Raw genomic sequence first — 27177 nt, forward strand, 5'->3', positions numbered from 1 at the left:
ACATATGTGTCACCAAGAATTCCAAAAGACTGACTTGAAGAACTGTTTTATTTTTATTTTTTAAATATATTTTTATTGATCTCAGAGAGGAAGAGAGAGGGAGAGAGAAACATCAATGGTGAGAGAGAATCATTGATTGGCTGCCTTCTGCAAGCTCGCTACTGGGGATAGAGCCCACAACCCAGGAAAGTGCCCTTGACCAGAGTGGGACCCAGGACACTTCAGTTTGTAGGCTGACACTCTATCCACTGAGCCAAACCAGCTAGGGCCTGAAGAAATGTTTTATAATAATTGGAAAGATGTATTTGTGGTTTTAAGTTATTTGTATCTTACTCTTTTTGCTTTCTATTTTTATATATTCAGAAATATTGAATATATTGTAGATAAAGTGGACTGCTAATATCACCCATTCCTAACCAGTTAGAAGTCTTTTCCTTTGGAACCTAACTAGTGTTTTACCATCAGCCAATAGATATATTGTAGTTAGTTAACCATAATTTAGGGGGAAGTGATTATCCACTTTACAAATATAAGACAAGTCCTATTGTAGGGCATTATCTAAATAAGTAAAGTGAAGTTTTTCCTTCTTTAAAAGTTTCCTGAGTGTTTACTAAACAGAGTCTAAGAGGTATCATAGAAAGTTATCTTTGGAGACATAAACACTTCCTTTGTATTTGGTCAATCTATAAGAAACTTTATCATTCTTCAACCTGCTTAGCTCTGTAAAATAATGAATGCAAAATATAGGTACACATCATTCCCTTTCTTGAGAAACAAATGTGGAACAAATATAGCATAAAACAGGGGAAATACAACATAAACAAGCACCCTGTTATATAATACATGGTCGCAGATTGGTAGAGTTCATTGATGACCAAAGCGGTCAGACCAAATTTTAAAAAAGCACTTGAGTTCTACCCTAAAGGATGGGTACTTTACTCTCTTTAAAAAGTTATCTGCTCTCTCACTTTGGGGGGTTCTTTATGATTAACTATGATAATGATTTTATTTAAAATCATCCAACTTTTATAATTCATTTATTAAAGTTTAATATTGGATTTGAAATGAAAATAGTATAGTTAGAGAAGTATTCCTGACATTTCCATGCTTACTACTGGTCAAATGATTACTCTGCAAATGAAAAATTGTAAGGAAGGAAGGGTTTCCAGGATAAAACTATTTCTATTTTCATACTTAGCATCAGAGAATATCCAGGGAAGAAATGTGACTACAAATCTACGTCACCAGCTACTTTTAACTAATACCATGGATAACTAATACTAGTACATATGAAATAGGTCAAAACCAGTGAACACAGTTTACTTTTTCATTATATGCTGATAACATTCACCCTTCCTATTCTGTTTTTCATGTCAGTTAAGGGGTATTCAGAATATGAATAAAAGGCAACTGGATAAACACTCTATAATTTGATTATTTTTATTGATACATTTGCATGCCTCATATAAGCATCTCCCTTTGTGATCTTAAATACTTGAATATTCTCCTGAGAATTGTGCAACTAGTCCTTTCATTAGAATGTATTTACATTACTTTTCCTTGAAGTCATAAAGACATTGCATTTTGAGGTCTACAACAGAAGAAAAAACACAACCTCTATCTAATTTAAAACCAGTTTTTTATTTTGAATATAGTTACTTAAATTTAAAATTTACTATCTCTACAATGTCCTTAGTGGTACATGACTTGATATCTATATCTATATCTATCTATCTATCTATCTATCTATCTATCTATCTATTTATTTATCAGCTCCCTAAACTGTATAGTATCCACTTTGTGAGTGTTTGGTTTTTTTCTCTTTTCTCTCATTTCCACATTAATGGTGACATTTATATTTGACTTTATTTTACTGTGACTCTAATATATCTAGTTCTATTCTTTATATCTAGAAGAAATGAAAGAAGTGAGTTAGGGATGCTCTCATTATTATTTTCCTTTCCTGTATATAACTTCCTGAAACAGGAATTCATATATAGAGAAAAAACGGGGGGGATGGAGGCAAAAGGTGGCCAAGGAGAAAAAAGAATTATTGTCCCTAACGTTATTTTTAAAGTAATGCAAGCTTTTTTGTGGATCTACTCAGCAGACTAAGATAATTTCTTCTGTTACATGGTTTCTATAATATTGTGGTCTTTATTATTACAACGGTCCTCATATTTTCAAAAAGTGGTTCAATTTTTGTTGTTGCAGTGAAAACTCTAGAAAGGCAGGGCTCATGTAACGACATTTGCCATTATATGCCTAGCATCTAGCATCTGTGCTAAGTAATATTTGTGCATGTAATAATTAATAATAAAAAACAGCAACACATGATTCAGACATGGTCCATGCCCTCAGGAGCCTCATAGCATCATCTAGTACGGAAAGAGATATAGAAAAACATTGGAATATGATTAACCAAATGCTGTACTAGAATATTGACAATGTGATATTGCACCAAAGAAGTGGGATGCTGTATGTCTCTGTGACAGTCAGGGATCAATATGCAAATTAGCAGAAGTTTACCTGGAGGAGGAGAAGTTCAACTAGAAAATTGGAGGAAGTACGAAAGCAAAGCTGTCCAGTGGTCGGCAAACTGTGACTCTCGAGCCACATGCGGCTCTTTGGCCCCTTGAGTGTGGCTCTTCCTAAGCCTTAGGAGTACCCTGATTAAGTTAATAACAATGGACCTACCTATAGAGTTAAGTTTAAAAAATTTGGCTCTCAAAAGAAATTTCAACCGTACTGTTGATATTTGGCTCTGTTGACTAATGAGTTTGCCGACCACTGGTAGGCAATGGAAAATACAACTAATTTGTATTGCTGTCAGGTTAGGTAAATAAAGGAAAAGCATAAAATCAGAGAACAACCCTCTGAGAGGTTGAAGAAATGAATTGCTTGACATATTTAGGAATTAGTTTTTTATTCTGAAAAATTTTAAGCAAGGAAATGATGTTCATAGATTTCCAATGTGGAAAGATTACTAGGTATCATGGAGATTGGATCACGTTTATCTGTCATTTACCATTCTGTGATTAAAATGTTATGAGTTGATAAGTTGTTTTCAAAATAAGACTACTTTTGTTTTACTCTTAGGATTGTCACTCATGAATTTTTTAGACTGTCAGATTGAGGGTTTTCAATGAGTGCCTTCAAAAGAAAATACAAGGAGTGATGACAACAACTCCACACTAGTTTAGTTATTATCTAACAGGGAGTCAGAAATGGGCCTCAGGAAGTGATTAGTTGCTACACATATTAAATGCTTCATTTGAAATAAATATATTATAATTATTAGATAAAGATGAAATAAAGATCTAGATGTGGTTTGGATTCATAAGAAATGACTGAAGATAAAATTGCAAATATGCATGACCAATTATTTAGAACTTAAAAATATTTTATTTTATCCATGTATTCATTCAACAAATATTTTCATACTCTGTGACAGGTGTTATACTAAGAAAGAAGATATAGGCCCTGCCCTTATGGAATTTGCATTCTATTAGGGTAAATAAGCATTAATCAAGTAATTACAGAAATTTTTTTTAGTTACTTATTAAGTTATCTGGAGGAATAGAGCAATGATGCTATGTTATTGTATAACAGCATTATTGACTGAATAAAACATAAAACTGGAGATATAGAGAAATAAAATTGAATTTGAAATGTAAATATAAAATTTTTCTTAGCATTTCCCAAAAACAAATATGGGAGAGAAAGTGTCCTGAGAGATAATAAAACCCATCTTCTGCAGTGGAAAAGGCTCCAAGAAAATTTAGTCTGGCTCCAACTTTATTAGAAGATTGTGTCATGAAAAGGATGGTAAAAAAAGATAAAGCTCTAAAGCACCCACATTTGCTGTGCATTTAGGTCACCCAGAACTCATCTCAACAGAAAAAACCAGGAGCCATTTTATAAAATGTAACATTGCCAGGACACAGTAGTAATGGAATAGAATGATGTAATGTTACATAATAATATAATAATGTAAGGATTGAAGATGATGGTTCCAGCAGACATACTCGGGTCTTTTGTGCTAGCAGGTCTTTTACATATGAAGGCACTGACCAAAGGAAATCACGGACCGTCAATATAAATACAAATAATTTGTAAATGTATTTGACCATCTAATTTATTATGCTAGTAGATGGTCAATACTAGACGTGTCAACTAAATCTGCTTATGGACTCTTCTTATTCAATTTAATAACATGAGAAAATGTCCAATATCAGAAGTTCTACCTTGACATATTTTGGCTATATCATAATTAATATATTATACTTGATTCAATATCTCATTCAAGAAGCATTTGTTGAGTGCTTAATGCGTGATAGGCAACATGTTAGATACTGGATGAAATTATGTGAATAATGGATGATTGATTACCTATAACTGACATGTAGCCTAGTCTTAAGGGCTTCAAGTTTTAAGTAAATGTTTTAGAAACATTTATCAGACCCAATTTTTTGAGAGAAGATAAATAATTAAGAAATTATTAAAGTTTTTGAGGCCAGTCTTTCGGATATTATATCCTTAGTGAATATGGTATAATCTCATACCCACAAGACATGTAAATTACCATGTTTCAGAAAGTTCATAATATCTTGAAGTATGAGGAACTAGAAGAAACCTAAAATTACGAGTAGTCTCTCTCATAGAAATATTTTCCCAGGCCCAAAGAGAGCAACTAATTCTGTGTTATACACAGAATGTGCTATCATTACAATGATTTGAATAACTATGAGATATAAAGCAAAGAAAACTAAAGTTCTTTAGTTTTAGAAGGTGGACAGAAAGGATTATGAAAAACAGCAATACTTACATAAAATTTTAACAATATGTTTAAAGGATATGGGTGCTATTAGAAGGAACAAAGTGTTGTGCATTTTTAAAAATTTTTAAAAATGGTTTCAGCAATTTTGGTATACAAATATATTTAAGTAATTTTTATAACTCTTGCCTTCCCAAAGTATCTTTAAAAGAAACTTCAAAGCCAGGTGTGATGACCTGTTTTAAGGCAATCAGTGTGATGTGAATTCTTATGAGCTAATGTTTCATGAAGCATATGGAGCTATAGAGGATGAAGAACATATAAAATTTTAACTTAATGATCTTTAATAATGTTTAAATTCAAAGTCACGGAGGAAGATGTCTAGGCAGGGACCAGCAGAAATATCTAGAAAGGAACTGTTTTTTTTCCCCCCCGAGAGAACTGATGTAGTAACTGTAGTAATTATCGTTATCAAAGGCAGTGCTTTTCAAATCAAGGTTAAAATCAAGTAATTGATGGAAACTTTAATATACGTAAAGGAAACAATTATTCCCCTAAAAATAAATTTAAGCATTTTAAACAAGTTTTTTTTCTTTTATTCCTTTATGGAGATTTGAAAGTCTTTATTTTGGAAGTGTATAATGTGAATTTTCAAGAGATGTATTTGATATGGAGTAGTCTTCAAGCTTATCTGATCAGGGAATCCTTTAAAAATGAGATACCGATATACATTTCCCACAAAGAGAAGAGTGTGGGGGAAACCCAGTTTTAGAAATACTGGTATAATGGGTTTTAGAAAAAATATATTTATAGAAAGCAAGAATGATTTTGTTTCTTATCTTTGCAATGGATTAACGCATGCAGAAGCCTGATTTTAAAGAAACTTTTGACAGGATGGATGGGATATTGCCAGTATATGTGATTTTAGCATAATTCACTAAAGCATGATAAGTACTAGACCACTTGCTGTGCAACCTTTAAAGAAAAGCTTTTAATCAATCAATAAGCCTTCCCAAGAATTAAATGTAATGCTGACCTCATTTACTTTGTAATTTCTGTATTATCTAGATGTATGAAAATAGGGCAAAAATGTTGGTATATACTTAAAATTGTTAGTTTGAAAAGATATGAAAAAGATAATCAAATAAGCATATCAATGTATTGTGTTTAGTAGACTTAGTCCTAGAACCTAGAATGCATAATAGCCCTAGCTGGTTTTGCTCAGTGGATAGAGCATTGGCATGTGGACTGAAGGGTCCCGGGTTCGATTTTGGTCAAGGGCAAATGCCCGGGTTTCGGGCAGAATCCCCAATGGGGTGGGGGGTGTACAGGAGGCAGCTGATCAGTGATTCTCTCTCATCATTGATGTTTCTGTCTCTCCTCTCCCTTCCTCTCTAAAATCAATAAAAGTATATATATTTTTAAAAAGAATGCATAATAACATGGGCCTTCTAGTCCACAAGTAAGAACTTTAGAATGGCAGAAATGAAGGGACGGGAGGGTGAGGGGGATAGGAGAGGAGACATGGAAGGGAGGGGGAAAAGAAGGCTCTGAAATATTTGGTGAGATTTGTATTAATTGTGTATAATAATCACAGTTTATTTTTCTAAGGAGCTTTTAATCTATCTTTTGAGGGATTCTAAAAAATTAAAATTTTATGTAAAATATTTTATCAAAATATAACACTAAGGACATTCGGAGATAGTAATTACTGAGGGAATTGCAAATGGGTGCATTTGTAGTTTTGATGCTTGCATATATACTGTTACTGTTTATCACTTAAACTAACTGCCTCTATGCCCCCTTTGAGTTCTCATTTTGAGCCCCAGGTTATACGCATCTGACATGTCATGGGGCTTCACTATGTATAAATAAAAGGTTTCTCTCTCTCTCTCTCTCTCTCTCTCTCCCCCCCCCCCCCCCCCCCGGCTTCTGTCCCCCCTCCTTTCCTTCTCCCCTCCCTCCCTTTTTTTGTAAGCTAGAACCTTTTTTTATCTGGTAAATGGATTCTTTTGCCAACTCGTCAAAAGGCCTTTTTAAAACCATAATAGTTCCTTACTGTCAGTATAAATCATATGTTTAAATAACCAAAGAAAGTCTCATTGCGATTGAGACTATAAAAGAACCAAAATTAAGAGACTGCATAGTGAAAAATTGAAGGGCTAGATTTAGCTGTGAGGGGTGTTTGGCTTATCCTGTATGATGATTTTTTTAAAATGATTTACCCATCAACATTTAATGAGAGAATTTTAGACAATATATTTCATGCGATCTCACAAAAACATTAACATACCTGACAATTAAAACTCTCACAGAGTTTTAATAAAACTGGAACTGAAAGTTACCTTTCTACATTGATTGTTGCAATATTCCAGATATTTTTGCCTAACCTCCTTCTTCATGCAGTCATGGCGATCTGTCTGCCCCCTTAGCATTTGTGAATTGACTGCTAGGTGTATGATACATGTTATGATGGGCATATTTAGAATTTCCTTGGTAGTTTTCTAGTCAAACTTGCAAAAATGCACACCTCCCCTGGAGGCAGCCTTACCGTGTGAAACCGCAGCTTCTCTCAGTTGCCAGTTAGCGCTGCCTCAGTTCTGTGCTAGCCAGCGTCTGGACTGAGGCTGAGTTGTGACTTGGGTGAAACACATAAGCTCTATCTATCTAACTAACGGCTGTTCACTTCATTAGAGCTAAGCGCATGGCTGTTCATGTCACAAGGATGATGAAAGATGCTTTTGTCTTTGATCTCAATATGTCCTTGAGATTTTTCAACTACATGAGATTTCAGTCCATGTTTGACTCCAACTAGTATCTATATCAGTGGTTCTCAACCTTCTGGCCCTTTAAATACAGCTCCTCATGTTGTGACCCAACCGTAAAATTATTTTCGTTGCTACTTCATAATTGTAATGTTGCTACTGTTATGTATTGTAATGTAAATATCTGATATGCAGGATGGTCTTAGGCGACCCCTGTGAAAGGGTCATTCAACCGCCAAAGGGGTCGAGACCCCCAGGTTGAGAACCACTGATCTATATAGAAATGCCTTCCAAAGAACATCAAATCATGTACCAAAGAACAACAAATAATATACCAAAGAATTAATAATTCATTGTTGAATTCTTGTTTCTTTTTAAGGCCTGGGGGAGCGGGGGTGGCGGGCAGGTGCCAGGTGGAGGGGTCAATGGGGAAAAAAGGTGACATCTGTAATACTTTCAACAATAAAGATGAATAAAAAAAATAAAAATAGTCACTTAAACTAAACAACAGAATCACAAAACATGACAATACTTTACTGTTATTGATTGTATGCCTTATATATGCCATCCTGATAAAAATCTCAAAATGAGGTATATTAACATTTAGCTTTGATTAAAATGAAATGCCATTTCCCCATTTTTACATTTACACTGGGAAATAGGTGTGGCAAGGTTTACCAGGAATGGGAAATGTTTATATATACAATAAGTACTGGAAATAAACTCAGCTAGAAAGAGCAAAATTTACCCACCATTTCTTAAAAAATTGGTTGCTTTTATTTATCTGTGCCTTATTTTGAGAATTCAGTGAGGAATATTGTATTTGAAGACATTAGAATAAACATCCCAGTGCAGTTCAGTGTCTATGGTGAGTTGGTAATAAAACAATATTCTTTCAGTATCTCTCAGGATTAGAAATATGCTGGCTTAAAACATTACTTAGCTGGATCAATAATTTTTCATATTTGAAAGTTTACTTTTCAAATCATTATCCACCAAAATGTTGCTTTATAATTGTACTTCCAGAAAAGAAGCCACATTTTACACTCACCATGTGTGGCCCTTTTTGCCAATACCATCAGCACAAAATTTGTTTGAGATGCTATATTGCAAATTGAAAGATATATTTGATAAACTACAATTCTGCTTAGAATGGATTTTCCCCCTCAGTCAGATATTTACTTTGCAAGAAATATACATGGTTAATAAGTATGATAGTTTAGTGTAATGTGATCTTAAAGCTGGTGCTAGACTAGAATTAGTGAATTAATGAAAACTAGATATCTAAACAAGATGGCTGTAATTCATGGTTTTTAAATACATGTGAGAGAGACCAATAGCTCCAGGTTGTCACTCTTATGTTAGTAGTCCCTCAATTATATTGTACTTCTTATCATAGGAAACATTTGTTGAGAGCCTATGATGTGAGAAAAGATTGAGAATTAAGATAGATTATACAGATGTCAGAAAGCTGGTGCTAGACTAGAATTAGTGAATTAATGAAAACTAGATATCTAAACAAGATGGCTGTAATTCATGGGTTGCGGGCACATCCCCAGTGGGAGATGTACAGGAGGCAGCTGATCGATGTTTCTCTCTCATCGATTGTACTTCTTATCATAGGAAACATTTGTTGAGAGCCTATGATGTGAGAAAAGATTGAGAATTAAGATAGATAGATGCTAGATAGATAGATAGATAGATAGATAGATAGATAGATAGATAGATAGATCCTCTATTCCAAAGAGTTGTAATCTCCTTAGGAAAATAGTCACATTTTGAAAGGTAGATAGTAATAATACTAGGTGACCTAAGCTGAGTGCCCAGTGAGTGATCAACATAGAAAATACTACAGGCTGGGGTAGTAATCCCTTGATATTTGAAGTGATTGAGGGGTAGAATTTAAACTGAGCATTCCCATCAGAGTAGTGTTTGAAAGAGAGCACAGGAAAGAGCACAGAGAGAGAAGCAGGACTTCCCGCTATAACTGAAATATTTGAGTTCTAATCATAGGAAAGAATAATGCACCTTTTTTAGAAAAGCTGTGAAAAATGTTATATAGAAACCATGTACTAAACATTTCTTCTGAGTAGGTTATGAATTATGTTTTTATTAATAGCTATTTCTTTATACCTGTCAGGCTGGATTTGGTAGATTTTCACTTCAATTTTTTAACAGGCTACCTACTTCCTATGATTCTCCTTGTCTTTCTACTTTTAACTTTGCATATTCTTGCTAAATGAATAATGCTGAATTAGTCTATTACATTAATCAAGTAAAAATAAAAACAATGTATATAGTGGTATTCCTTATAAGGCAGAAAAGTTTCCTGACCTGGTTTGTGATTGTTCTTAGCAGAAATAAAGCTTTAGGTATAGTTGTAGGTATATTTAAATCAAATCAAAATCACAGCAACATTGACTGCAAACTAGTATTTTTCTGTAGGCAGAAAAACACTCATAAATGAATTTGTAGAGAAAAATGGAATATGTCTGTACTGTTTTAGGAAAGCAGATTAAACTTTAGAAACAGGCTATTGCTGGGGTGGGGGTGGAGGAGAAAGCAGTAAGACCAATCCCTTGGGAAAGATATTAAAAGATCTATGTAGCCCTAGCTGGTTTGGCTCAGTGGATAGATCGTCGGCCTGGGAACTGAAGCGTCCCAGGTTCAATTCCCGTCAAGGGTATGTACCTTGGTTGCAGGCTCGATCCCCAGTAGGGGGCATTCAGAAGGCAGCTGATCAATGTTTCTTTGTCATCGATGTTTCTAACTATCCCTCTCCCTTCCTCTCTGTAAAAATCAATATATATATATATATATATTTCAATATTATTCTATGATTGTGGGCAACCAATTAGAAAAGTTATTACTTATCACATAATAGCTAATACAGGTAAATATCTATCCCCATCAGCATAAATGCTAAACTTCATTTATATTGCCTCCACTGAAATGAACATTTCCTCCCAAAGCATAAAACGACAAGTGAACAAATAACCTTAAAATTCTGACAATGCATTGATTTCCATGATATTTGAATGATCCAAATCTGTAGAAACCTGTTATTTTTGTTATTTATGTCAAATAAGAAAATAAATTATCTGCAAAGTATTAGCTACCCCTGAGTATGCCTTATTCATAATTGCCTTAAATTATTTCACTCACTAAAGAGAAATACTATTTTTTTTCCATAACTTCTCTAAAAATAGAGGTTACCATTTTATCAATACTCTGTTTTCAGTGTGAAATTATTTTTAAACATTAACCAAATATCTTTGTACTTTCCATTTCCTGTTGTAAATGACTACTTACTGTTTTATTTATTTTCCAGTGCTCTGAATTGAGTCTGCCTTTTATAAGGAGATATTTTCTTACATAAAACAAAATTCATTTTACCCTTTAAAATCAGAAAGGCCACAGGCCATATTTATCTTATTAAACTTCTCGTCTCTGTTGTTTTTCAGTTGTTTTTCTCTACTGGAAATAAGCATTGGCACACTTTGGAGCATTTGGAAAAAGCTCTGTCCTCCTCTCATCATGATAGCCTTTAATTACGAAATGCTGGGCTCCTTGAAATAGTTAACAAGCCCTCTCTGTTTCAGGTTCTCCCTATAGAGACAAGATCACCATTGCCATTCTTCAGCTGCAAGAGGAAGGCAAGCTGCACATGATGAAGGAGAAGTGGTGGAGGGGCAATGGCTGTCCGGAGGAGGAGAGCAAAGAGGCCAGTGCCCTGGGGGTGCAGAACATTGGTGGCATCTTCATTGTGCTGGCCGCTGGCTTGGTGCTCTCGGTTTTTGTGGCCGTGGGAGAGTTTTTATACAAATCCAAAAAAAACGCTCAATTGGAAAAGGTAAATGTCACCTTTTTACAATTTAAAACGATGATCGTTATAATAAAAGAAACTATTTTTGATCTTTCCAACCAAGGGTCGTGCTTAGAGGTGTGACTCTGAATTGTCTTCTGCCATTCATTTATTACAAAGGTTCCCAGAGAGAATGCATGATCACCTTCATGATTTTTAATTTAAATGCAGTTTGTTTAATTGAGCCAGCTTCGGGGCAAGTGACTAGTTCTCTCCTCTGTTGAAGCCTGAAAAAAAGAGCTGCTTGGAGTTCATTGCAGTTAGATTAGTGAATGAATATAATTAAGGATAGAGGCAAAAATCAGAAACTATAATAAGGAAAAATACTTCTCTTCAAATAAAACGTGTTGTAAGATGCATTGCTGATTATACAGTTTCAAGACAGAGAGTAAATGAAATATTTATTTGAATATTTTTAGTCCTGCAAATTTTTAATTGAAAAAACTCTTAATTCGCATGTGGAAATTACAATTAACTTTTTAAAATTAATGAATGTGTAAAAATATTGTGGGACTTTTTTGGCATTTAATGTTATTCTTAATGAGCCCTTTATTTCCTTGCAGTGTCTTTTTAAGAATATATATACACCTAAAAAATATTGAGATTATTGCACCTTTTCTTGGCATTTTAATACATTTGGTTTTTTTAATGTAAAAATATCTTTATATGCTAATCTTGAATAGTTTGCAAACATCATTCAGATTATGTACTTCCAGTGCTATAATTTCTTTAGTTCTATAAATACAAGGAAGAATGTTTTTTTTTTTTAAAAAAATCTCTCTTTTAGATGGTACAAGACAATTTTTATATGTAAATGTATAGTTCTGGACATGTAACAATGCTTTAACATTTTAAAATTTTCTGCACTTTATTTTAGACTTTTTGTATCTAAATATCTCTTATTTTTAATAAAAAACACTTTGGGGGCTTAACTAGTTAACCCTGCATCAGAGTGAGACTATATTTTATTTAATATTTGCAAAGCATATGAACTTTTTAAATAAATATGAGGAGTAGAAACATGATATTTAAAAACATCATACTTGAATAAAGGCAAATATATTCTTCTAATATTCTTTGAAGCACTTACATCCTTAAACCTATTTTTGAAAAAGAAAAACACTTTTCTTTGCCTTTAATAATTTATGTTGCAGTTACTTATCCTTTCTAAAATAAAAAAATTTTGATACAGCATTTCTACATTTTCACTTGACTATAGTACTTAATTCTTAGAAACAATGTTTTTATAAATGAGTATTTTGATGGGTAACCAGTTCAAATTTTTAAAAAAATGAAAAATAGCACATCTTATTTTTTCACAGAATTTAGGATGGCTATGTGCTGACTTGGCTAAATTAAATATTTGTTGCTCTAGTGTGACTGACAATAAGATCTAACTACACATTGTATTTTATGATATTTTTTGTGGTGTCAAATCAAATTCAAAAAATAATCAAAGACAAATAGGTTAACTCATCAATTTTGATTTATATCATAATTTGTCAATAGATCTGATATTTGATTAGTTAATGCTTAAAGTAAGTCCAAAATAATAGAAGAAATTTGGATTTTCTAGTTGGAACCTTAAATTATCCATACATCATGATTTTCTTTCTCTAATAGCTCAGTATTAAAATAAAACAAAGGAATTAATCTCTTGATAATATGTGGTGTTCTATTGTCTTTGTCTCGTGTCCTATACTTATGATTTACCTAAATCATGTCATTATGCACAATTATTTTATGCATAGTCTGCTTAAAAACAGAAAACATAGGGTGTAGAGATTTAATTCTGTAAAATACCTTTTTTCATTATTTTCCTATATAATAAAAGCCTAATATGCTCAGTGTTCAGTCAGCCATCCAACCAATCAAAGCATAATATGCTAATGATATGCTAAGGATGCTCAACTGCTCACTATGACATGCACTGACCAACAGGGGGCAGACGCTCCGACCAGTAGGTTAGCTTGCTGCTGATGTCCGGCTGATTGGGACTGAGCAAGACTGGCTGAGCACACCCTGGAGCTCTCCCATAACCCCTCACCAGCTGGCTAATCTCCCATATCCCACCCCAGCCCCAATTGTGCACCAGTGGGGGGTCCCTCGGCCTGGCCTGCACCTTTTTGCAATCCAGGACCCCTCGGGAGATGTGCGAGAGCTGGTTTCAGCCCAATCCCACAGGCCATGCCAAGGGACCACATTGGTGCACAAATTTGTGCGCTGGGCCTCTAGTTAGAAATAAGGAATTTGGTTGAATTTTAACATATTAACCAGTTTTCGTGAATTTCTATGCACTTGTATGGCCTTATTAAAAATTAGTAAAAGGAATGTACTTTTTTTTACTGAACCAGATAAAGCATTACATTGAAAAGAAATAAAACAAAAGAAACAACTGTTTTGATAATACATAAGCATTATGTATCATATTCCCCAATGCTTTTACACATTGTCTCCTCATGGCTTCCGTATTGGAAGTCAAACCCCCTAGCTTAGCAGACACTTCAGGATCTGTCTCTGTCCAACATTGTAGTTTTACCTTTTGCTTCCCCCCACTTGGCATTTTCTTTTCTAGCTGCACTAACATACTTTCCATTTTCCAAAGTCATCTAGTTTTTCAAAACCTCTTCCATTTGACTTGAGCAAACCCAATGTATTTTTATACCTAGCTGATTTCAGGTACTATCATCATTCCAAAAACATATTCTCCCCTTTAAAAAAAGTTGGGAAGGTATTTCTGACATTTCAAACCACATCCATCAATAAGCCTAGACACCTTATCTCTGTGAGGCCTATGCATATCTTCATTTTCCCTTAGCATGTTATTTTATTGCACATCATATTTGTTGGTTTCTGTGTGTGAGTGCCTCTCTCCCAAATGGACTCTTAGTTCCTGTAAGACAATGACCTAATTTTTTGGTTTGTACTCCAAGGTATCAAGTAGTGCCTGTCAGCATAAAATCTATATCTATCTGTCTGTCTATCCGTCTGTCTATTTATCTGTCTATCTATCTATCTATCTATCTATCTATCTATCTATCTATCCATCTATCATCTAACTAATCTTTCTTTCTATTGACTTGATTTAATAATCAAGCTGAATCCAATGACATATTTTAAAAAAAATGAACTGTTTTTATATAATTCAAAAGAATTAAGCTTAGCAAATAAATAATTATGGGTTTATTAGAGTGACCCATATTTTTATTGTGATAAATTAGGTTCTTGGACTCAATTTTCTTCATTTTTCTTGAAAAAAATTATTCACTTGGGCTATAGAGTTTAATATCTTACTTAATTTATCAGTTAGTCAGAAAATATTCCTATATTTTATTATAAGTTATGCTTGATGGTATATAGAAATTCACAGTTTATTTACACTTACAACTGTGCCTAAAACCTAACTTTTTAAATTAAAAAATATGGTAAACATTTGTGGAATTATTCCTTTGCTTTAATAAATATTTATTGAGAGCCAAGCATGCAATGAATTATGCTTTGCATATTTAAAGTAAGAAAGGATTCACCATTTACCTCCAAAGTGTTTTGCTATCTATTTTCTCTTCTCATTCTTTTTCTTTCTTTTTTCTTCAGTCTATAATATTCTAGTACTTTTTAAAAGAACAAATAAAATTTTTTGATCTAAGTAAGTTGGCAGATATAATATATACAGAGTCTAGTTGAATATGAACATTATAGAAGTTGATGACCATAACTTTTTATATTCCAAGTTGTGTGATCATTAAGAATAGTATATGAATACATTGTTTTAAAATGAGACAGGTTAAAACTGAATACAAAAACTGTATGCTGAAAGAGATAGTCCTTAAAAATTTCAAAAACTCTAAATTGCATTCCTTTCAGATAACCACAAGATGGTGTCTTCCAATTTTTATACTAATTAAGGGTTTTTATTTTGATGCAGATATTAATGCCACAGTGATACCTTGATTTTTATTTATTCAAACTTTTTAAATAAATACATATTTATTTTTCTAATTTTTCTAAAGTGTTAATTGACCATTTGGAAAGATACTCAAAAAGTCTTCCTTTTCTGAAGTGTCTGACATGTGCATTTTTTATTGGTTGTCTTTTTTCCTTACTTTTTTGCTGATTTTAAAAACATTACTAGCTAAGGTTCATTCAGTAAGCCATCCAAGAACCTGATGTACATCTGAAGCAGTTATCAGTCCATTTCAAGTTGCATTTGTTTGCAGGTCCTGCTTCTCCCTTCTAACTGAAGAAAGCGGCCGAATATGCAAACCTATGTTTTCTCTGGTATTATTTATGATAATATATTGGCTTTGTAAGCATGAATTAGAAGTAATTGTGATAATTTGAATTTTTATAAAAATATTTTATGACATAACCATGATTTATTAATTTGCTTAAAATTAGTTTCTTAAATATTTGAATGTGTCCTTTTAAAAAAGGTATACATAATTCTGCCTTCTTTTGATTTCCAGCAATAACAGTAATATAACATACATTTTAACTTTGTTTTCATCTGATTTGTATACAAAAATATTTTCCCATGTAACTGAAAATAGATTTGCCTATGCACATTGTTTCCATTGAACACATTAAACACAAATCTCTGAGTTTCTTGACATGAACTAAAACTTAACAAAAATATTCATTTTTTTATTACTTACATTTAAACAAAGTGTAGTGAGTATGTCTGAGAAATAAAAATATGAATTATTGCTCAGATATTGAATTTGTAACTTATGTGTCCTGTATTGGACAAATATATTTATTCTAATTTTCTTCTAAAATGATTTATGTGGATTTTAAGAACTACTAAAATTTATGTTTATCAGTATATAGTCCATTTTAGTCAATATAGTTATTTTTATTATAGAACACTGGTAAAACAAATCCAAAGTATCTCTAAATAATGGTATTTTTCCAGTCACTGAAAGTTCAAAACATTTTTGAGGGCCCATAGAATGTTCTTCAGTCTATAATTGAATAACAAATGTAAAAGGCATAGAAGAACAAGTGAATGAAACAACTCAATTTTGGAATTTTAAGGATAAATTAGAATGGTTTAGTTTAAACCTGGATCCTGGGTGAAAGTTTATTCACAAGGGAAACATTTTTCAAAGTTGGCTGAATTTGTATTTCATGGAACCAGAAGAATGAAAACAGATTGTTCACTGATGCTTATACACAAATTGCTTTCAGAAAGTTGAAATATTAGTTATAATAGGAACAATGTTTTTTTAAAAAAAGTCATTTATTGAATAAGATATAGGAATACAAACACTGCTATAAATCATTGTAAAGAATTATAAAGTGCCAAATAAATTTTCAATAATGTAAAATTTATCTATAGAGCATGTTGCTATTCAGATGTTAAAAGAAGTAAATAAACTTTGGATAAATAGTCCATTTTGTATTCTTTTATGTTATTGCCTTTCTCTGCAAGCAGATCATCTCTCAGTTTCCATTAATGACCCATATGAGGGATAAGTGGATGGCTTTTAAAAATGTTTTACATGTAAATATAAAATCACACTTTAAAATGAGATGCCAATCTTTGTTTTACTCTATAAACTACTTTATGCGGGCAAAAGGATCTTTAAGACATTTCTTCAAATGACTATAAATGATGTGTTAAAATTAAAATTGAAGCTTGACAGGTAATAATTTTACTTCCTTATTTTTATAAGCCACTTTAGAGCTTTTAATATTTTCTTGGGTATGAAGTGATCATGACAACTGTGTAAATATCCATATTGTTCAGATGAGGATAAGTATCTCAGGGGTGAAGAATATTTCCCAAGGTCAAAGATGCCTCATCTAACACTATTTATGCTATATCATACTCACAAAATCAAGAATGAATACTTAACTATTTCTCTTAATAGTTTTCCTTTCTGAAGTTGCATTGATAAAATGTGTGGAGTTTGATTTTGATTTAGATAAACAGATTGTGGGCTTTAGTCATAAGCATAGTTATTTCACTTTCTTATTCTTAAGGATGAATTTTAAAATGAAAAAGACTTGGAATCATTTCTCAACTTTATGTAGCCTTGGATAAAATTACTTAACTTCTCTATATGTCTTTTAAAATAAATAAATAAATAAATAGACTATAAATATACCATAAATAAAATGTTTTAATAATTAAGATAAGTAATTTATATAGGTGGAGTTTTTTTGCAATTGTCTGACAGATATTGTTATATTTATTATTATTTACAAAACTGATACATTTAGCTTGCTGGGCCTTCAGAAAAAAGAGCTCTCCTACAATAAAGCATTAGTTAAATTGGATAATATATATATTATTGAAAAACTTTATCATTATGACAACCAGCAAAAATGTGATGATTAACATTGCTTTTTCTTAAAATGCATTTCATAGCTGTATTGACTAAAGTGGTGTTGAAACTTGTCTGAACTTATTTATTGATTTTTCCAGCTTAAGTAGGGGACATGTACAAATGTATAATGATGCTTCATTTTTCTCTGTCTCATTATATTTGCAAAAAGCATATAAAGATATTTGGTAACTGTTTTTGTAAGAGTCAAGGTTTCTGAGAATATTTTAATCTTTAGTTATGTTTATCATTGTAAAATAATCCAGGCAAAAGCATAGATGCTTTAGCATTTTGTTAATTGGGGGTGGGGGGGTGGAACCACATATTTCTTTTTGCCCCATGATTTTTTCTCTGACTTATTATTTAGCATTCAAAACATTATAGTTATTAAGAACAGACTCCAGGTAAAAGGCTCAGCTAAAATTCAGTTCACTGTTAATGAGGCAGATTAATATAATGAAGCATTCATAGAGTGGAAGCCAAGAGAACAGCGCTCCTCATTTAGCTTTGATATCAGTTATGTGCATAACCTTAGATAGATAACTTGACTTCTTGAGTTTTAGTTTCTCTACCTGTAAAGTTCTAGTGATTAAGCAACAGAATCATTAAGGAACCTACATGTAAAGTCTTGTCTGACTGCTGCACAGCTTATCTATATAATACAAGTTTTTCAGAAAGATGGCTGTTATAAAACTGAATATCGAGATCAAAGTTGCTATATATATATAATTTTTTGACATGAATGCTTTAACTAGTCATTTTTCATCTCTCATTGCTTCACTATTGCATTTATACAGCCCTAGGTCCATTCATTATTCTGATGTATAGCATTAGCTATTTGATATTCTTAAAAGACTTCCAATTAAAAAGTATAAGTCTAAAGCAAGAGTCACATTAAATTACATTTATTTTATTCATTTAATACACCAATATTATATAAAATATTGCATATTACATTATATATACTTTTCATCTCATTTTCATGGTTTAGTTATTATATAATGTGAGATCATTTTATGCAGAATTTTGATTTGTCTTTACTACATGTGATATGGACTTCTTGGGCAAATGGCCTACAGCATCAGAAATTAATTGGAAAAGTGTCTAAAAATGGATTAGATATCTATGATCAGTAACATATAATTTATATATATATGTATTTTAATATATTTTATTGATTTCAGAGCAGAAGGGAGAGGGAGAGGGAGATAGAAACATCAAAGATGAGAGATAATCATTGATCAGCTGCCTCCTGCATGTCCCCCACTGGGGATCACCTGGCAACCCTGGCACATGCCCTGACCTGGCATTGAACAGTGACCTCCTGGTTCATAGGTCAACGCTCAACCACTGAGCCAAGCTGACCGGTCATTAACATATAATTTAAACAACAAAGACAAAACCAGTTTGGTTCATATATGCTAGTTGATATTCAAACACTGAGCTGCACAGTCTAAAAGAAGCAGCTTGAAGATGTCTTGATAGAGCTTTAAGTAGGAACTGTATGCAAAAATGGGTAATGTTTTTCTAAATTAAAATACCATGTAGTTAATTTTAAACTATCAAAATATAGGATAGTAAAACATAAAATAGAGTTTCTGTCTTAAAAATATAAATATAGATTTGATACTAGTTTATAATATTTTATGGTTATTTCTAATTTGGGTGATTAGTGACTACATATATTCAACATGAAAGTGATGAGTTTAAGTTTAAAAAATCAAACTGGTTGCTTTCCATCAGTGGCTGTTTTTCAAAAAGACATTCCTAAATATAAAGATCTTAGCTTAAAAAATGTAGTTTAGGTCAGTGTTCAATGTGGGGCATATTTACAATTACATTTCTAATATTTAAACAATGATGTGCTGCCAGAACCGGTTTGGCTCAGTGGATAGAGCGTCGGCCTGCGGACTCAAGGGTCCCGGGTTCGATTCCGGTCAAGAGCATGTACCTTGGTTGCGGGCACATCCCCAGTGGGGGGCATGCAGGAGGCAGCTGATCAATGTTTCTCTATCATTGATGTTTCTGGCTCTCTATCCCTCTCCCTTCCTCTCTGTAAAAAATCAATAAAATATATTTAAAAAAAAACAACAACAATAATGTGCTTCTCTAAATGCTGTCACATCTGTTACCATATAAGCATATCTATAAATTATATAGTTAAGTTATTAAGAATAAATTATTCTATAACACCAATAATGACATTATTTAGAACAGTTATCTGCAGACTACTTGTTGTTTTATTATACCCAAAATAAAACTAGATAGCTTTCAAAACAAGAAATGCAAATATAGTCAAATCAAATCTTTTAAGGTTTCCAGACCTTTGTTGTTTTAAGAACGAGAGATGTGTAAATACAGGTTGCCTCATTAATAACAGTGAATTTTATAATGACTTTTACTAATTTAATTGCGATTACCTGCTAACAGCTCAAAGATGTAAATTTTCATTTTCAGGAATCTTCTATTTGGTTAGTGCCACCCTACCATCCAGACACTGTTTAGTAAATTTTGAAACTTACTAAAAGAGGTTTTTAATAATGGTTAGTATCCTTGTGCCTTTCTTTTTTCTTTTTGTAGTCTGTTATATTAATGTGGAGAAACATTTTTGTTGTTGTTTTCACCCTAAGAATGTTACTTATTTAATGACACAATTTGTGTGTTTCCATCCCTAAGAAGTGATTTGAAAAGCAAAATAGTTTTCTTTCTCATCCTCTCTACCCCCCTTATGCTTTCTTCTTCCCTTTCTCCTGCTTCCTCTGCTTCTGTTTTTTCTCCTTTTCTCCTTCTTTCTTCTTATTTACTATAACCCAAGTGCTCTTGGGTTTTTTAAAAACTATTTCATAGTTTAATAAAAATACATTTAAAAGTTCCAATTATTATATGAAGTCTAAAGACAATTTGTCTCTATTAAATGACATTAGAACTCTAAAAATAAGAAATAGTAATTTTTTTGAACATACAGCACAAGGAAATCTACAATCTCAACTTTAGATTTTTATATAAATCAAGATATGGAATTTGTATTCTAAAGCTTTAAAAAAAGAAAATAATATGTGTTTGCCCTAGTGCCACAAGTAAACAGGACTTTATGATATTATTTAATTCACTATATTGATTCCAAACTCTTGCTTAAATGTAAAGGTTTTTATAGTTTTTGTGAAGGATTAGAAATAGTCTATCAGTGAGAAGAACACCTATTGTATCACGTGACTTTATTAGTAACCTAAGATAAAACTATTTTTACATATAGTTACATTAATACATTTTAAAAAGTGCTGGCAAAATTCAGCTGATTAACAGAAAAAGTCATAAAACTGGTAAAATAACATATAATCAAGTCTATTGATTGACTGATTAAAATTTTTACTTTCTGATGACTTTGTAAATAGGTAAAGCCTAAAAATGGTCATGGTCAAGTTACAAATTTACAATTTTCAGAGTTTCTAAATTTGTAACTATAAGTTACTTAGTTAAATTTGTAACTATAATTTACTTAAGGTAATTTTAAATGATAAATGATGAAATTTTCTTTTATCTTTTAAATTATAAAAGATAAAAGGTTCTAACTTTGGGGCCAGGCTTTTTACCTACATTTTATATTATTTAACATCATAAAAATTACATTACATAAAATTTATTTTAAATAACTTTATGTCTTTATTTGTGGTCTGACATTACATATAGGGTGCTAATACATTTTATTTCTTAACTTACTAGAAAAATATGTGAAATTCCATGGTTGAATGAGTGTTTACATTTATAAGATTATTTTTTCTAAGAAAATAAATTGTTGAGATCACTCTCTTTGTATGGACAAAAATTAATTAATATATCTACTCTCTATATTTTTGAAACTAATGTAATCAAACTGCCTAAAAGCCAAGTTTGCCAAGAAGAGGGTGTTATCAATTATGTAACATTCAGAACATTTATTACTTTCAAATGAAGCCTTATTTTAAACAATTCAAAGTTATTCACATCCTATAGTATTTTTAAGTGTCATTGGCATTAAGTTCTGACCTTGTTATATTATCTAATCAATTCTTCTGTTAAATGTTTCAACAGAGAACCAAGATTAAGTTACCTCAAGACTTTGTATTCCTTCCCCTTTTGGAGTCAGATTTTTCCATTTCTACAGTGTTGTCATCATCACCATCTTCATCATCATTGTCACCATGTTCTTAATAAGTACATCTAATAGTAGGTATAAAGCAACAAGAAACACTCTGTCCATATAATGGCTGTCAGATGCCCTAAATCTTTTAATAGAAATATAATTTATGGATTTCATAAGTGCATAATTTAACTTGATAAAAGAGCATGGCAGTAACTCTATTTGTTAGTGGGGAATTCATGTTTAGCAACATCTTCCATTGTGAGTACTAATAAATTAATACTTTTACTAATTTAATGTTATTAAACAAATACCAAAATTTTACCTGATTAAATAGCTTATATACATTACATTTCACTAAGCTTCTAAAAATGTGTTTTTAAGCAATTTAATTAGAAACATTAGTTAAATAAGAAAGTATTAGGATCATATGTAGCTATTCTTAATTCAGTCAACATTTAAAGAACATGTGTGTACAATCAGTACCATAAGAACGTGATCTCTCTTCTCTTTACCATTCACTGAGAGGGATACAGAGAAGACTTAGAGGCCAGGTGGGAAAACATTATAATGAGTTAAAAATAGTAAAGGGACAAAACTAAATTGAGTGAAAATAATGAGCCTGGTCAATTGGAAAATGATTCCCTGATAAGTGAAAATTTGAGTAAGGGATAAAATCGGATTGATGTGAAGGATAAAAGAACATGGCAAGGTACCAGAGCAAAGTAGAGGAAAGGAGAAAAACTTTGGAAGTCCAAGCAGAGAGGTTATGTGTAGAGAAAAAAGAAATGGGGGAAGGAGCAGAAAGAAGGAAAGCTGAATCATAGACTTCATGATGCTAAAAATAGGATCTTTGGATTCTACCTGTTCCTTGGACGAGAAGATGCTATTAATAACTGATGTTTGAAAAATAGATTATTCTAGTAATTGTGAGCCTTTGGGGAAAGAATCGGCTAAAGAGCTGGGAAGACTACTAAGGAAGCTAATCAGGAACCCATAAAAGAAAAGTGAGGATATAGACAGGAATGGACAAGAAGGTACCAGAATCAAAAGTTACAAAATTGGTTATCAGGATACCTTGCTGGAGTTTCCATTGTAAGCGGCAGAAAGTGACATTCCTCTCTCTGAATCAATTTTCTCTGTTAGATAGAGGCCTACTTTAATTAAAACGTTAGTTTGTCACAAAAGATTATGTGGGCAAAATATTTTAAACCTAAGAAACATATGTAGTATTAAATATTTTTATTCTCTATTCTTTTGGAATTAGCCTAAGTTGATAAACAGCAAAGAAACAAAACAAGTAAAAAACAAACAAACAAACAAGTCATCATATGCATATTTGATTAGGCTTGTTTCGTTATGTTTTCATATCACTTTCTGGAATTGTGTTAATTTTTCATACTTGTTCACATTTTTTATTGTTTTCCACATTTTTAGTTTTCACACAGAAAGAACCTCAGTCTCAGCCCATCTGAATTTCAGCTACAATTTATAACTGGTTTATGAATCTTATTTATATGTAAATAACATGTGTATCTCAATTAGATGGGGAGGGAGACTAATAAAATTTTGTTGCACAGATATGAGTTTGTAATAGGAATTTTGAGGAGCTTGTAATAATAAGCCCCATATATACTATTTTTATAGCAAATCTATTGCTAATGGGATGAGAATTTAAAACTATTTATAGGGTCACTTTTTTCTGCATGGGATAAATTATTTATCGACTCTCAGTTATCAAGCTGATGATGACAAAAAAAGTTAATATATTTTCATGGATTTTTAATGTGCTACAATTTGTTATTTCATATATTTGTTTGTAATCATCATCAATAGTTTTATAGGCCTAATCCCAAAAATGTATAATGAATACCAGAAGTTATTTTCCATATTTTTATGTCTTTGTCAGTGTTATATTTTTGTTCTGTTTTGAGATGCACAATGAAAAATCTATGTTTAAAGAAAATTTTCATTATCTCATGTTGTGATCTAAAAAGTAGTACATTTCTTCTATTTTTAAATATCAAGAATGGATTTCTGGTTATTAATTTGTGTATATATATTTATATTTAAATTTTAAGGTGGATATATATATCTATATATCTATATATAGATATATAGATATATTTTGATCCTAATCAATTTTACATCTATAAAGCTTTACATCTGCTTTATATGCATTCCAGTTGGTAGTTCCTTTCACTATCAGGTGGAGATTTTCTTTAAACTAGTCCACTTTTAGAAAATATTATTAATTATCATGTGTTGTCTATTAAAAGTGTGACAATTGTTCTAACCTTTATATTGAACTATTTCAAACCTTCAAGGCTGGTTATGTTGAAAGTCTGTTGAGAATTATTTTAGTTTGTCTCTGGACAGTGACAGTTTGTCGGATTGGTAATATTTCATTTTCTGTGTTGTTCTGTAGAGGTCCTTCTGTAGCGCCATGGTCGAAGAGCTGAGGATGTCCCTGAAGTGCCAGCGACGGTTAAAACACAAGCCACAGGCCCCCGTTATTGTGAAAACAGAAGAAGTCATCAACATGCACACATTTAACGACAGAAGGTTGCCAGGTAAAGAAACCATGGCATAAAGCTGGGAGGCCAAACACCCAAGCACAAACTGTCGTCTTTTTTCCAAACAATTTAGCGAGAATGTTTCCTGTGGAAATATGCAACCTGTGCAAAATAAAAATGAGTTACCTCATGCCGCTGTGTCTATGAACTAGAGACTCTGTGATCTAAGCAGTTGCAATGATCAGACTTGATTTACAAGCATCATGGACCAACCAAGTTACACGGGGTTATACTGTTTATCATGGGTTCCTCCCTTCTTCTGAGTGAATGTTACACGCGCATTTTGTGACTGGTTCCAAATGCAGTCCAGTAGGAAATTACAGGTTCTTTTTGAAGCCCAACTGTTGCCAGGAGATGGAATGTCAATGCCCCAAAGGTAACCAGTAAAACTGTCAGTAAGAATAAAAATACTTGGAATCGGAAAAAAAAAAACCCACAACAACAACCTGTAGCATTACAAGAAACAGTATGGTCTTCTGAACATTCAGATAATAGAGGTGGTGATGTTATTAGCCCCCAACAACTCAGTACAATGATCATCTGAATAGACAATATGTGTTTATAGGATGTGTGAAAAAATGTAACAAAACAAATCTGAATTTCATGGCAAGTGGAATATAAAACATATCTTCATCAGTGTTTTTCTTTCTTTTTTAACAGTCTGTGTCACTGATTGAGATAGAAATGTCAATTACCAAGGCAATAATGTTTTTCCTTAAAGTCACCTGCAGGTGATTTAACATGTAACTCTACCGGATCCCTATCTATCTACCTATCCCCACCCCACCCAACTTCACACCAAGAATAAAAAGCAACAGTTGGTTCAGAGATTCTGAATTGAAAAGAATAATATTTTGCAATCTTTGTCTTACGTTATAAAAGAGGGCTGGGTATTGATAGTTATGTGGAAGATGAAGCTTCCATTTTAACATTCAGATATTTCATCCAAACCCTAGTTTCTGCTATAAATGAACTTGATGGAGCCTGGGCAGACCTCGGTGAAAGGAAAAAGGGGACTGGTCATCTGTAGAAAAGTATGTGCGGAGAACTTTGAAGTGGACTGCATTTATCAATACAGTCACAGTGTTAAATGAACAAAATTCTTGAGCAGTTTTTTTTCCAAAAAATGTTCAGGTTTATTTGTGGAAATGCAAGATTTCTATGAAAATAGTTTTTGTATGGAAATTTTTGTAATACTTTTTATCAACAAAATAAGAACACGTGTTCCTGTCAGGGGTGTGATGTCAAGCATGAATGGTAGTGCGTGTGCACCACCAACGTTTGGTGAAAACTATTTTTATCAAGAAAAAAAGGAATCATAGAAGAGAAATATTTTCAAGTTAGATAATATAAAAGTTAGGTGCACTACCACCACTGCTTACCATGCCACACCCCTGGTTTCCATGAGGCTGATAACATACTGTAATGAAGAATTGTGTGTAAAATGGTAAAAGACACAGACTTCTTGACAACATTGTGATAACAGTTGAGTGCACACAGTTTGCTGTTTGAATCCAATGCACAAAATTTTAAAAAAATCATTAAAATTATGTCCATTTTACGTTCAGCTTTGACTTTCATTTTTCTTTTATACATATAAATGAATGCACAATATCTTCATTGCATTGAGAGAAGTATACTTCCTGAATCTTTCTAGGTCTTCAAGGATGGCTGCATCCCAACTACCTGGAGGAAAGAAGAGAAAAGGTTGGATGATGAGATTTAGGATGTAATTGTTAGGCTTAGGATAGTATTTAAATGAGAAAAATAGAAGTTCTAGAGGCAACAGTAATTCACCTTACCTCTTTTATGAATGGTTAGTGACTATGTTTATAGGTTAGGTGGGGCTGTATAATGATTACTGATATTATATTTGAAGTTGTACTGATGTCCAATTTAAGACCTCCTTGTGCATTGATAAATCAATATAGTTCAGCAAAGGGAGAGGACATGATAGGCTCAATTTCAACAATTAGTAATGATGTGTGTGTGGTTTAGATGTTATCATCTTAACAAACCTCTTATATTTAAATCACAAGTTATAACATATGGTTTACTAAAATATCCACTATAACTAGAGCACCTGACCAAAAGAAAATTCTGTGATGTATTTTTTAAACTCAAAAAAAGTTGCAAAACCAAATTGCTAATATCTAAATAAATTAAAATTTAAATGTCTAAGCGTTTTCAAAATTTCTAGTGTTAGGGGCATTTTAAATTAAAATTTATATTTTGATAATATTTTTTCCCAAAATTTAGTTTTAGAGAGTTACACAATTCACTGTTAAAAATCTCAGCATTGTATTTTTAGTGGTAAATAACATAAAATAAAATTTCATAAAAGTTCAGATTTTGGAGAATATTAAGCTTTTTATCAATCAGATACTAATCAGGTTTTAAAGCACTTTTTAGTTTTAATTATTTATTATATTGAACAATTTTAATGTCAGGAAATGACAATTATTTTTAAGTAGGAAATAATTAGATTTTTGGTAAAATTTGGCAATCATTTGAAGTATTAAATTTAAAAAATTGAAAAGTTTAAAAAACCTGCTATATTTTAACTATAAAGATAATTTTAAATATATAAACAATGTATAATATTTAATTTTATCCATTTCCTAAAAGATTTCTATATTATTGCCAAAACAGATATTGACCTACTCACTAGTGATTATACATACATGAGATACTATTCTTAATAAAATCTAGATTACTTTCAAAATAATTTCAATCAATGAAAAA

General features: G+C 32.0%; 1 protein-coding gene across 1 annotated transcript in view; it reads left to right on the plus strand.

Moving 5' to 3' along the window:
- Positions 1 to 24864, plus strand: part of GRIK2 (glutamate ionotropic receptor kainate type subunit 2) — a 552508-nt gene extending 527644 nt beyond the window's left edge. Inside the window, exons 16-17 of the mRNA XM_014464175.2 lie at positions 11145 to 11395; positions 24285 to 24864. Of these exons, the coding sequence (XP_014319661.1) occupies positions 11145 to 11395; positions 24285 to 24449 (416 nt within the window). The 3' untranslated portion in view covers positions 24450 to 24864. The remainder of the gene's footprint in view (positions 1 to 11144; positions 11396 to 24284) is intronic.
- Positions 24865 to 27177: the final 2313 nt, after the last annotated feature.

The sequence above is a fragment of the Myotis lucifugus genome, unplaced genomic scaffold (assembly GCF_000147115.1).
Source record: "Myotis lucifugus unplaced genomic scaffold, Myoluc2.0 scaffold_240, whole genome shotgun sequence".
NCBI lineage: Eukaryota > Metazoa > Chordata > Mammalia > Chiroptera > Vespertilionidae > Myotis > Myotis lucifugus.